Below are 13,011 nucleotides of genomic sequence, written 5' to 3'. Positions count from 1 at the left end.
CATGGAAACACAGGGCGCCAGCGAGCAGTCACGCTTTGCAAGGGTCTTGGGATTCTTGAGACTGGGTCTCTCTTGAAGCCCAGGCTGGCCTCAAACTCAGGTCCCCACAGCTGCCTTTTTTTTTTTTTTTTTTTTTTTTTTTTTTTTTTTTTTTTATTTTTTTTTTTTTTTTTTTTTTGTAAAACCCAAACATTTTTTCTTTGTTTTGATCCTTTTTTTGGGAGGTTCTCAGATGTTTTTTTTTTCCCTTTTTTTAACAGCCGCTTTTTTTTTTTTTTTTTTTTAAAAGTCAAGTCCAATCCCCTTGGCTGCACTCCTGCTACTGATGCTACCCGGGCTCCGTTGGTGACATACCCAGCAGGCAACCTGTGAGACCCACCCTGAAGGCCCTGTCGCCCTCTGCTCCACCAGCCTCACTGTTCTCTTCATGACAGGAGACCCTGTCACAGGGCTTTCATAGCTCCTTCTGGCTGCATCCTTCCTTCCCTTGGGTCAGGGGCCTCCAGATGCTCTCCTGGCAATGGTGATGGGCCGGTCTTTGCAATGTTCATCTATTCAGACCCTGACTGCCTAGGCAGGGTAGCACCTTGCTCGGTGACCTGTCCACAGAAGAAGGCTGAGGACAGACGGAAGAGCCCAGACAGGTAGTCACTGTATTTTATTGGAAAACATTGATATATATTTTTCTTCACAGCTTGAACTGAACACAATATTGCCCGGTTTAAAAAAAAAACAACAAAAAACCAAAACAAAAACAGAAAAAAAAAAAAAAAAAAAAAAAAAAAAAAAACCAAAACCCCGAAACATTCCGCAAAGTCCACAGCCTCACGCCTACCTGCCCTTGCCCTCAACTCTTGGCTGGGTCTCCTGATATGCTCTGTCCCTCCCTCCCTCAAGGCTGGCGCCAAGGGGTGAGAAGAGAGTCTCAAAGCTGGGCAGGTCCCAGCAAAAAGCAACAAGATCGCCCTGGGGGGCCAGATGAGAACAGAGAAAGGAACGAACCCAGACTGAACTGCCCACGTTGACTGATGTGTCCCAGAGGCTAGAGTCAGAAGCAAGGGCGCGGATCATGCTCTCCGCTGGGGAGTGGGGCAGGCAGGGCGAGGGCAGAGGCGGGCAGAAAGCGATGCCAAGTCACCATGGAGGGGCAGGAGGTGCCCGCTGCGTGCTCTGCGCGGGGCCCATAGAAGTGTTTATTGCAGGTTGGTTCTTGTGAGCATGGTGGGGCTCGTCTCTCCTCTCCCCACCCTTTAGTTGGCCCGGCATGTTTAGGACAAAATCAAAGTTTTAAGGGTCATAAAAGGGGTAGGGGAAAAAGATCACCAGCACGTTACACAGCGACCATCCCCCACATCCATTCCTGGACCAGCCTGAACTGGGCAGGAGGCTGGGGGTGCCATGGGGGAGCGGCATGGGATGTTAGCACCAGGTATTTACAGAACAGCGTGAGATCGCTGGACGGATGAGGGCAAGTGTGATCAGCAGTATGGCCGATGACAGCCCCCCACCCAGCCTGACCTCAGAAAGCCAGCCAGATGGTTTCAGAACAGCGTCAGTGAGACCCGAGTGCCATCCGCTCTATCCGTCCCCCTCCAGTAGTGAAAGCATGTTAGCTTCCAAGGCCTTCCTGCCCCTTCCCACCCTTCCACCCCCCACCCCTGTCCTGGATCACATCCTCGACTCCCTCTGTCCTGGAACGTCCGTCCCGTCCCCTCTTGGCACCCTGCCCCACAGGCTGCTGGGCTTGCACACAGAGTCACAGGGCCGGGGTGCATGCAACAGTGGCAGGGGACATGCTCCTCCTCTTGGCAGAAGGCCTCGCTCCCCTCCCCACTGGGCAGGGACAGGAATGGTGGCCACCCCGGCACCCAAAAGAAGGGCAAACAAAAGGAAGCAAACCAAAAACAGAGGAGAGCCATCCGGGCTGCAGGAGGAGGGCAGAGGCTCCCCAGGGCAGGGCAATGGGGTTCACCTTGTGAATGCATCAGGCCTGGAGACTGGGAATGGAGGGGGAAGGCCAAAGGAAGCGATGAGGGCATGGAGGGACAGTCAGGAGGAAGGAGAAAGAGCAGTCATGCAGCTTGGGACAAATCTTTTGTTGCTTTATCAGATTCTCAGTCAATCAATTGGCGTTTGCTAGAACCGGGTACGCAGGGGAGTGTTGAAGAGAGGAGAGCGCGAGAAGAGATCAGGAGAACGGGCATGGCCAGCTGCCCGGGCCTTCACTTCGCAGTCATCATCTGTACAAACTCTGCCAAGAGATAACAAACGGGGTTGAGTCCTGCACACGCTGAGCCCCACAGTCCCCTCAGCATGGAAGGCGTGCCCAACACAACACACCTTCATAATTGACCTGGCCGTCTCCATCAATGTCCGCCTCTCGGATCATCTCATCCACTTCCTCGTCAGTCAGCTTCTCCCCCAGGTTCGTCATGACATGACGCAGCTCGGCAGCACTGATGTAGCCATTCCCATCCTGGGGTTTGGGGATAAAGGCTTGTCACTGAGGCTCCTCTGTCATCCGTCAACTGCCACCTCCCTCCCCATACTGGGTGAAGGGATTCTGAAAGGACAGTGGGTATGGGGGGCGTCTGGCTTTGCTGTTTGGCATCTGTCATAGGGCTGACTGCTTACCTTGTCAAAGACACGGAAGGCCTCTCGTATCTCCTCCTCGCTGTCTGTATCCTTCATCTTTCTGGCCATCATGGTCAGGAACTCTGGGAAGTCAATGGTCCCATTGCCTAGCAGAGGGGAAAGGAGGCGGCAGGGGTCACCTGGAGCCCTCTAGAAGGGTTCTGGGGTCACCGAGTCAGTGGGAACACACTCACCATCAGCATCCACCTCATTGATCATGTCCTGCAGTTCCGCCTCAGTGGGGTTTTGCCCCAGCGATCTCATCACAGTCCCCAGCTCCTTGGTGGTAATGGTGCCATCCCCATCCTTGTCGAAGAGGGAGAAGGCTTCCTTGAACTCTGGGGAAGGGAAGGAACATGGCAGGTTAGAGCCCCTTTCCCGCAGTGCTGCTCTGCCGCTCTCCACTCTGTAGCACAAGAAGCTGATCATCTCTGCCCATCGAGCTGAGTGATGCAGCCTGACAGCTCCCTCCTCGGACTCATTTCTTCTTGGTCCCTGGCTTGGGCCTCTCTCAAATGATGATACACTGGACCAAAGTTATGGAGTGGGTAAGTCTCAAGACGATTCTTCATCTGAAGTTCACCAGCCAAGGTCAACTGGCAGGAGGGAAAGGGGAGGCTGCAGAGGCTTCTGGCCAGCCCCAAAAGGAATTATGGCATCGAATTCCTTCGGCTGGGCACTGCCAGCCCAGTCCCCAGCTGTGGGCGCTACCAGCTTCCTGGGGAGGAGCCAAGTCTGTGGGGGCAGTGACGTGTGGGGTGGTCTGCAGCAGGGCTTGGCTGATGGGCAGTGTGGGGAGAGGGATGGGACGCAAAGGGGATGGCTGTCAGGCCAGAAGGATAGGGAGCGTGGTGCCGTGTGGGAAGGCCGCAGCTGGGCCGCATCAGGAGAGGGGAGAGAAGCATGTGGCTCCTGCCCTCCCACTGGGCCCACTTTGGCACCCAGAGCTCCCCACCCCCAAAGTCTCTGAGAGCAGATGTCTTGCAGCCTGTTCCCAGAGGGTGTGGGCTGGGGGTGGTGACGGAGGGGAGTGGTGGACGTTTTGCTAATGGGCACAGGGTGAAAAGTGAGGTGTGTGTGTGTTTACAGGACAGCCAGATTGGGGATGGCAGGTGAGTTGGGAGGAAAGGACACACACTGCTGGGCAGCTGTGACCTGAGCTCTTGGGCTCTGGGGAAATAGTCCAAGTCTCCTAGGGGATGCTGTCACCTCCCTGTGCTGAGACCTGGCTGCAGGGGGAAAGGGGGAGGTACCAGTTGAGAGTGAGTCATGTGACCTACGATACCATGACCAACAAATAGACAAGCTTTTCTTGGTGGGTCTCTACCTGCTTAGTGTCAAAGTGTGACTCTGAGAAAGCAGGTACTTGTGTAGCACCCAGGTCACAGAGCAGGCAAAGCTATGGGCAGAGACCTTTTCTCTCACTCTGGCCTCTGGTCAGCTCTGTAGCAACCCGCTGTTAGGAGACAGATACAGCAGGAGTGGCCTCAGGCCTCTGGTAGCACAGGCTGCGGAGGGGCAAAAGCACAGAAACATGGCTCCATCAGCCCTGCAGCCAGTCTTCCAGGAGCTTGGGTGGGGGGCAGAGCCACAAAAGTCACAGAGGGTCTAGGGAGTCTCTTTCAGCTCACGGGAAGTGTGTGCTTATTGTTTATGCCGAAAGGATTTATGGCGCACCTACTATGCACCAGGCATTGAAGATATGGCAGCAATGAACAAAACCAAGTCCTGTGCTCTAGGAACTGATTCCTGGTGCCAGGCAACAACAGAAGAACTGGAACGCCTGTGGCCCATCAGACGCGCCCGCACAGGCAGTGAGGGAGGGAAAGGGGCTGCCGGCTTGAGCTGGGGTCAGGGTAGCTGAGCTCTGGTAGAAGGAAGCAAGTGAGCAAGTAGAGATGGTTGTGGCCAGCCATCTTCTGGGGGTACACAATGGTGGCCAGCCTACTGTAAGAGAGGCAGTGGGCACCTTCTCAGTCTGGCTGGAACGGGGCATGGGGGTGGGGGAGGGAGACAACTGGGTAGGTCCTGCAATAAGAGATCCACTTCAAGGCCCCAAGTGAGCTATACCGAGGGAGGGCAGACAGCCCCTGCAGAGCCTGGCTAAGGTCTGTGGCAGGGCTATGGGGTAGGTGTGGCAGTTCCTGGCTAAGCTCTTCTCCACACACATACCAACATTTGAGCCACAGGCCTGGCCTGAGGTGACATGGACATACATGATGGACACACATTTCATGAGGTGCAGGGGCTAGTTAAGATCTGGCTTGGGACAGAATGCACACTCACCTGCAATCTGTTCTTCGGTCAGCTGGTCAGCCTGGAAAAGGAGGGAGAGTAAGTCACTGGGCCAACCTATCCACCCACCCTGACTGCGGCCTCCTCCCCCTGCCCAGCCCCCTCTGCCAAGGCCAGCTTCCTAAAGCATTCCTGCTAAGCAAGGAAGGATCATGTCAGAGTCAGGGCCTGGGCTAGCTGGGCCTCACTGGCACCACAGGCCTGGCGGGTGCAGGCTGGGGAAGCATCTAGAGCTGCTCCGGTCCGACCTAGACACAGTGCGTGTGGTGCTGAGGTTTCACTCTGGGAGCCCCAGAGGCTGAGGCAAGAAGCCGCTGCCCTAGAGGCCTCATCAAGCGCTCTAGAAGGCTCCAAAACAAACAGGCCAGCCGCTGGGTAGGGCAGAGGGAAGCCTTCTGGGGCTGTCTTTGCTAGTTTCTCTGTCACCTATTTGGGGAACTAGGCCCAGGCAGTGTGGCTCCAAATGGCAAGATCTCTTCTAGTTGGTGTCTCTAAGTTGCTCCTTAGAGAACCCTGGTCAGGCAGGAGACGGCTCTGCCCACTTATATGCAGGGCAGGTGCAGCACACCGTTCTATTCTGTGACTTTTGGACAAGAGGACCAAGTGGCAGGGAGGGGACTGCAGCAGGCAGCAATGGTGGCAAAGAACTGAAATCTGCTTGGGCTTCGCCTTTCCAGATTCAGCACTGCAGTTTTTAACCCTTTTTAGTCTGGGTTACTTGAGGCCTGGCCAGCCATGCAGACAGTCCTACTGCATCTAGGGTTTCCTGGAGGAGACACAGCTCTCAGCTTTTCCTTTACTGGAGCCCTAGTTATCTTGGGGTGTGGAGGTCCTAGAGGGAGGGGCGAAACGGGAGCTGCATCCAAACTTCAAGCTTTGAACAGTTAATAAGGCCAGTTTTCTTTGTGTGTGTACCACCCCCCCTCCAATCTCCTCTGTCTTGGGGTCACTGTAGTCCAGATGATGCTTCCTTCCTTTCCCCAAGAGGGGAAGGGGTACCATGGCCACAGCGGGATCCTGGCCTGAGCTTGCGAGTCCCAGAAACGGAAGTGAACTATGGCAGCTCCATGGTGCATCATTGTACGAAGGCTCTGGAAGTCCCAGCAGAGGCTGCAAACTATCACCTCCCCCAACCCTTGAGCTGGTCTTAAAGACCACACCCTCCCCCATTCTATATCCATAAAGGATGCAATGGGGGGGCAGGGGTATCATCCAATCTAGAGGAAGAGGAACTAGAGACTAGAGACCAAGCCCCGAACAGGCAGTACCGGAGGAGAATCGAGTGATGAGGACAGATGGGAGGAGATGCCTGCAGAGGGGGTGGGGTGGGGAGAAGGAAGATGTAAAGAAAGAAATGGTAAAGGCCAAACGGGTGGGTCGTCTTCTGCACAGCTATCAAAGATGGCTCAGAGCGGTGGGCTTCCTAACCCTAACCTGGTGGCCTGAGCCTGAGGGCCAGTGAAGGCAACCAGGCCCACCTCTTGGTTCTGACACCTGAGGACACTGCTGCTGGCTGCTTCCAGCAGTGAGAAGAGAATGGGCTTCCGGTTACCGAGGCCAGCCTGTGCTGGGGGAGGGGAGGAAGGAGCGGGAGGAGCAGTGGGGAGGACGGCTATGGAGCCCATCTGCTTCTCATTCTCTTCCACGGGCCTCAGCTAGGAAAAGTCGGCCCACTCAGGGACCTTCCCATCACACAGTGATGTCTGCAAGAAGCCCTGTTCCCTTCCCCTCTCGGTGACAATAACCGGCGGTGGGGGCAAGGAGGCCAGGCAGGCTGCGGAATGGCCAAGGCAGGCTCTGGAGGCTGCTCTGTGCCATCTCTCCCCAAAGAGCTGGGAGCTGCAGAGGCACTGTCACGGGTGCTGCAAATAGGCGTGGCTCTGGCTCTACAAGGGCCTGTCAGACACTCTCCCCAGCATCCAGGAGCCCTTCCCCTGTTCACCAAGGAAAGGCCGCAGAGACCACGGTGAGGCTGCTGGCCTGGAAAACGGATGGCCCAGGCAGCAAGACCAACTCACTGGTGGCCTTCCCAGACTAGACTGTTAGCTTTCACCACACAGTAAGCCGCGTGCCTCCAGGCCTCTGAACCTTCACCTCAGGGTCCAGAGAGGGGCTGGGCAGGAAAAATCAGCTTGAGGTGAGGAGGGAAGAGGGAATTATTTCTCTGTCTTGCCCCAGCCCCCAGCAGGTGCCAGAAAGCAGTGTCAAATGAGCTCAGAAACCAAGGCCAGGGCCCCTCACCCAGGGCCAAGGAGGAGCCAGAGCTCAGGCCAAAGTCCAAGGCCGGTTACCAGGGGCTGACTCTTCCCTCCACGCCTTGCTGAATACGAACAGGAAGAGAAAACCTGCTCAGGGCCAAAGCTGAGACCCTCCTTTGGAGGTGGGGAGTGGGGATGCTGGCAGCTGCCCAAGCTGCAGGGCCCCTTTAGCAAGGTTCTGCTGGGGGGAAATGGGGTGGTGGCAAGAAGAGCCCTCAGGTCTGTGTCAGCAGTATGAGATCTGATACACGGTGGCGGCTGCCTGTCCTCCCCAGCTTTGCCAGGGAGGGTGGTGCACGCGGTTCCCAGCCTCAGCCTGGGGAGGGGGGGCTGGGGGTGTTGTGGGTGGCAGGACCAGGGAGAAGTAATCTGCTATTTTGCTTCTAGAAGCTTTAACTGTGGAAGCTGGGGAAGAGGCATGGAAAGGACAAGTGGCCCTAGAGTCAATGACAGGGTCCTCGGAGGTCTTCTCTGACAAGCACTGCAGCCCCCACCCTGAGGGATGTAACTGGGCGTCTGTCACTGACACCACACTGTACTGTATTGCACTGTCATTTGGCACAGTGAGGAGAAGCAGGTGCATGAAGCTGGAGGAGAAAGGCAGTCCTCCTGGTCTAGAAGGGACAATGAGGGGGCCAGGCTTCCTGGCTTAGGCAAGAGAGCTCACTTGAGGCACCCCAAACTTTGACCCCACTCTGATTTCATGCAGCTTCAGTGCGCAATAGGGACCTGAACAACTCCGCCCACTTGCTCCCACTGCCTCGGTGCCTTGAGCCTGGCCCAGCCCCATTCTTCCCAAGGAGAGGGGACCACACGTCTGACTACTCCTTTAGGTCCTCTGCTGCAGCCCATTACCAAGCCGGACTCACCAGCCTTTGTGTCAGGACCTTTCCCCGGAGACACCCACCTCTAAACCTAGTCCTACCTCAGCTAACATCCATTGTCTCCTACACTTCTCTAGAGGCCTGTCCAACCTCACCTCCACCACCCAAACTCAAGTCCTCCCCCATCCCTCACCTTGGAAACCCCGTTTTTCTCTGACCCAAACAAAACACGCCTTACCAACCCCAACCTCTCTAGTGCAACAACCCAAACAACAGAATCTTTCTTAGCTACCCCCAACCAAGTTCTCCACAAGGCTCCCTGGTTCCCCCCATTACCTGTGATTACATTCCCATTCCTTTAAGACATTTCTATGAACCCCCCCCCTCCAACTCTCCTCAGTCCCCCTCTGGGTCCTCACAGGCTGCAAGAGCATCTTCTAGCCTCTGATGCCACCCACCTCGGGCTCCTCCTTACCTCAGCCTGCACCTGACCCTCCTCCTCCTCGTCAATGCTTGTCCTTGGAGACCCCTCCCCCACCGGGGTCTAATGTGCAGAAGTGACCCAGGATCCCCATCTATCCTCTCTGCAGAACACTCCCTAGGGACCGATCGGTCCCCTTCTCACACTCAGGCTCTGCTACCCCAAAGCCTTCATCGCCGGCGTTCCCCATTTCCTCCTCCCGGGTATCGGGTGGATGTGATTCTAAGACCAATCGCCCCGTGAGGGATCCGAATGCTGCCTGGGGGGTGGGGGGGGATGTCCTGGTGCTCTCCATTTGAAGCCTCGGACTGTCTGTTTGGGGGTCCTACCAATTCCATCTGCAGCTAAAAGCGCTTCTAGAAGTCTCAAGGGCCGCATGGGAGGTCCCGAGGGGCCCGGCCTCTCCCTCCCAGGGTTCGCTCGCCATCTCCGGGGTCTCTACCCGACTTCGGCCGCCTCACTCACCATGGCGAGGCACCGGTATCCGGAGCTCGGGGATCGAGGTTACTCTGGCGGCGGCAGCAGCTGCAGCAGCTCGAGCTCTGCCGCGCGTCCGCGCCTCCACACTCTTTGCCCGCAGCGCGCGCCGCCGCCACCGCCGCCCCCGCCCCAACGGTCCCTCAACGGCCGCCGCGCGCGCCCCCGCCTCGCCCGGCCCCGCCCCAGCCGGCTCGCGCGCTCCCGCTGCACTGCGGCTTCCTACGGATCCCTCCGCGTCAGGACCCTGAGGTTCGCCCCCTTCCACAGAGCCCGGCGAAGCTGCTGCCGGGCACGCGCACGCGCACGCGCGTTCCCCGCTGCGAGGACTATTTTCCGTCTCGGTGCTTTCGGCCCCTGGCGTCTGCTCCGCTTTCCTCTCTGGCGGAAGGGCACCGGTTGACGGGGAGTGACGCGTCCCTGTGTGAGCCACGCCGCTATTGGACCAGCCTCGTGGCGGAAATGAGAACGCAACTCCGATTGGTCCGGCCTTCCCTGCAATGCGTCAAACTGGGGCGAGCCACCGCGCGGTGTGTGTGGGGGGCAGCACGACCTGTGTGGCTTTGTAGAGCCGCAGGGAATAAAGAGGCGAAGACGGAAACAGAGTGGATGTTGGAGATGCGAAGACCTTGTCTCTGTGGCTCGGAAGTAGCAAAAGGTATGGAGGAAAGCAGAAGGACTTTCTTCTCTCTCCCCTTGAGCAGGTTCAAGATGGTTTAATCCAAAATCTGGGAGCCTGGCTTGGCCCGACTCTTCACAGTGGCCGGCTCTTCAAGGTTCCGCTCATCTCCTGAAGGTTCCACCCCTTGCTCATAAAATTCGCTGGGATGGCTGAGCGGGTGAAGGCGCTTGCAGACAAGCTAGATAGTGTGAGTTCGATCACCCGGACTCACAAGTAGTGAGTTTTTCCTGGTGGCAGGAAAAACAGACTTCCACAAGTAGTTGTCCTCTGACTTAAACATGCGCACTGAATAAAGACGTGTAAATAAACACAAAATTAAAACATGCATAACAACAGCATGTGGGAATCTCGACTTGGCTCTTGATCTCGGGATCTGTATCCAGGACACTCTCTTTTCATTCACGTTCTTTTCATTCATTCATTCATTCATTCATTCATTCATTCATCTAATAAACATGAAATTTGGGCACCGCTGTATGACAGATTTGGTGCTTGGTATCCCCAGATATCATACTTCTCAGTCACTCTCTTTTCTAGACAGTGTGACTCACTTCTTATTCTAGGGGTTCCAAGCCCTAGAAAGAAAAAGAACGTTTGCTAAGGGTACCTGAGACTACTGTATTGTATACCACAGTGTATATACTGTACACTCTGTACACTAATGTACAGAGCCCTCATATAGGATGGGAGCTGGCATTTCTTCCCTTTTTTTTTTTTTTTTTTTCCTTTGGACTGGGTAGCCCTGGCTGTCCTGACGCTCCCTTGGTAGACCAGGCTAGACTCCAACTCAAAGATCCATCAGCCTCTGCCTTCCAAATGCTGGGATCCCAGGCAAGAACTGACGTTCTCCACCGTGACCGACAGAGGAGGGGCGGGGGGGTGGGGAGGGAGAGAGAGAGAGGAGAGAGAGAGAGAGGAGAGAGAGAGAGAGAGAGAGAGAGAGAGAGAGAGAGAGAGGAGAGAGAGAGAGATAGATAGAGAGAGAGATATTAATTCAGCTAGGCTAATCATGATGCCCATCCAGAACAGGATGTAGGCTGAACTAATGAGAGACCTTCCCTGGGTTTTTGACTCTGGAGCTTCTAGGGTCAGAAAACGTTTTCATGGTTGTTGTGAGGGGGAGAACATAGTCTTTCTGTAGATGCTGCCTGTGGACATCTCTTAAATCTGTTCTCATCTCAAGAAAGAAACCGTCTAGAGCAGAAGGAAATAAGACTGGCAGGGCAGAGGTAGAGAGGAGGAAGGATCTTGTTGACATTGGTTTAAACTTCGGCCTGTAATGTGAAAAATTACAGCACACGGCAGTGATTCTCAACCTGTGGGTCACGGCCCTCGTGTGGGTCACTTATCGGACATTTACATAATGATTCGTAGCAGTGGCAAAATTACAGCTTTGAAGTAGCAATGAAATAATTTTTTAAAAAGATTTTTATTTATTTATTACGTAATAGTGTTTTGCCTGTGTGCATGCCTGCAGGCCAGAAGAGGGCATCAGATCCCATTACAGATGGTTCTGAGCCACCCTGTGGTTGCTGGGAATTGAACTCAGGACCTCTGGAAGAGCAGTCAGTGCTCTTAACCGCTGAGCCATCTCTCCAGCCCACAATGAACTAATTCTGTGGTTGGGATTCCCCACAACACGAGGAACTGTATTTCTATGGTTGCAGCATTAGGAAGTTGAGAACCACAGACTCAGGACATTAAAATGTGTTCTCTCTTTTTGGAGTCAGGGTACCTTAGTTTGGTTTCTATTTCTGTAATAGAGGCCGTGTCCAAGAGCAGCTTGGGAAGAAAGGGTTTATTTAGCTCACAGGCTACAGTTCTTGAAGGGAAGGCAAGGAAGGAGCTCAGGGCAGGAACCAGGAGGCAAGAACTGAAGCAGAGGCCATAGAAGATGCCTGCTGCCTGCCTCGCTCCTCATGGCTTGCTCCACCTGACTTCCTATATCATTCAGAACCACCTGCCCAGAGGTGGCATCCCAAATAGATCATCAATCAAGGAGACTCCCCGAAAGCTTGCTCACAGGTCAATCTGATAGGGGAATTTTCTCAATTGAGGTTCCCTTTTCTCAGATGAATCTAGCTTGGGTCAAGTCGCCATAAAACTAACCTGTACACAGGGTCTTGCTATGTAGCCCAGGCTAGTCTTGATTCTCCTGCCTCAGCTTCTTCATTGTTGAGATTGCAAGTGTATAGCTCTTTTTTTTTTTTTTTGGACCCAGTCTCAAGTATCCCAGGCTAGCCTCGAACTCGTAACATACCAAGGATGATCTTGGTCCTCTTCCCCTTCTGCCTCCACTAGATGTATGCTAAGATTGCAGGTGTGCCACTACCATGGCAGGTTTCATCAGTGCTAGGACTGAGCTCAGGACCCTCTGCCAAGGCAGTCACACCCCAGCTAAGCGGGAATTCAAGCACTGCCCTGAGCTGCCAGTCTTTGGAAGACATTATAAGGGATCCCAGGGGCAGCGCACATTGTATTTCTCTCTGCTACTCTGTTCTTCTGTCTTCCAGAATAGTTGCTGGTTTTGCTAGCTGTGTTGTCACTCGGGATAAGAGCAGCATTTCCGAATGACCTTCCAGTTAGGTGTGCTTGCTTTACTAAATTCTACCGAAGAAGGTACGTGGAAATTATATGTTCAATTTCAGGGCTATACTTTTAAAAGGGAGTGTGCTAGGTTTTTCTTTGTTTGGTTTTTGGTTTTTGAGACAGGGTTTCGCTGTAGCTCTGGCTGTCCTGGAGCTCACTTCTGGACCAGACTGGCCTCAAAATTACAGATCCACCTGCCTCTGCCTCCTGAGTGCTGGAATTAAAGGTGTACACCACCATACCTGCCTTTGTATTGTTTTGAGACAAGAGGATTGAAAATCTGATGCCATCTGGGCTGTATAGCATGACCTTGTGTCAAAGGGAAGTTTGTTCCTTTCTTTTTCTCTTTGTTTCTTTCTATGTCTGTGGCTGTTTTGCCTACAGTACCTCTTGGGACAACATTCATGCCTGGTACCTGAGGTGGTCAGAAGAGGGGGCGTTGGATCCCCTAGAACTGGAGTTACTGATGTTTGTGAGCTGGCGTGTGGGTGCTGGGGATTGAACCCAGGTCCTCAAGAAGACCAGCCAGTGCTCTTAACCACTGAGTCATCTCTCCATCCCCCAAAAGAAGTTTCTTTCTTTCTTTCTTTCTTTCTTTCTTTTTTTTTTGTTTAAGATTTATTTATTTATTCCATGTGTGTGAGTACACTGTCACTGTCTTCAGACACACCAGAAGAGGGCATAGGATCTCATTACAGATGGTCGTGAGCCACCATGTGGTTGCTGGGATTTGAACTCAGGACCTCTGGAAGAGCAGTCAGTGCTCTTAAC

The 13,011-nt window shown here is 54.1% G+C and overlaps 1 protein-coding gene across 1 annotated transcript; it reads right to left on the bottom strand.

Annotated features, from left to right (window-relative positions):
• Nucleotides 1-2,081: 2,081 nt before the first annotated feature.
• Calm3 (calmodulin 3) lies at nucleotides 2,082-9,116 on the bottom strand. The gene is made up of 6 exons (XM_032894367.1): nucleotides 8,958-9,116; nucleotides 4,921-4,951; nucleotides 2,829-2,972; nucleotides 2,635-2,741; nucleotides 2,341-2,476; nucleotides 2,082-2,251 (listed from the first exon to the last, which is right to left on the bottom strand). The coding sequence occupies exons 1-6, from the start codon at nucleotides 8,958-8,960 to the stop codon at nucleotides 2,223-2,225; spliced, it is 450 nt and encodes a 149-aa protein (XP_032750258.1). The 5' UTR covers nucleotides 8,961-9,116; the 3' UTR covers nucleotides 2,082-2,222.
• Nucleotides 9,117-13,011: the final 3,895 nt, after the last annotated feature.

The sequence above is a fragment of the Rattus rattus genome, chromosome 2 (assembly GCF_011064425.1).
Source record: "Rattus rattus isolate New Zealand chromosome 2, Rrattus_CSIRO_v1, whole genome shotgun sequence".
Lineage (NCBI taxonomy): Eukaryota > Metazoa > Chordata > Mammalia > Rodentia > Muridae > Rattus > Rattus rattus.
The sequence above is the reverse complement of the archived record's forward strand: the minus strand, read 5'-3'. Positions and strand labels throughout refer to the sequence as shown.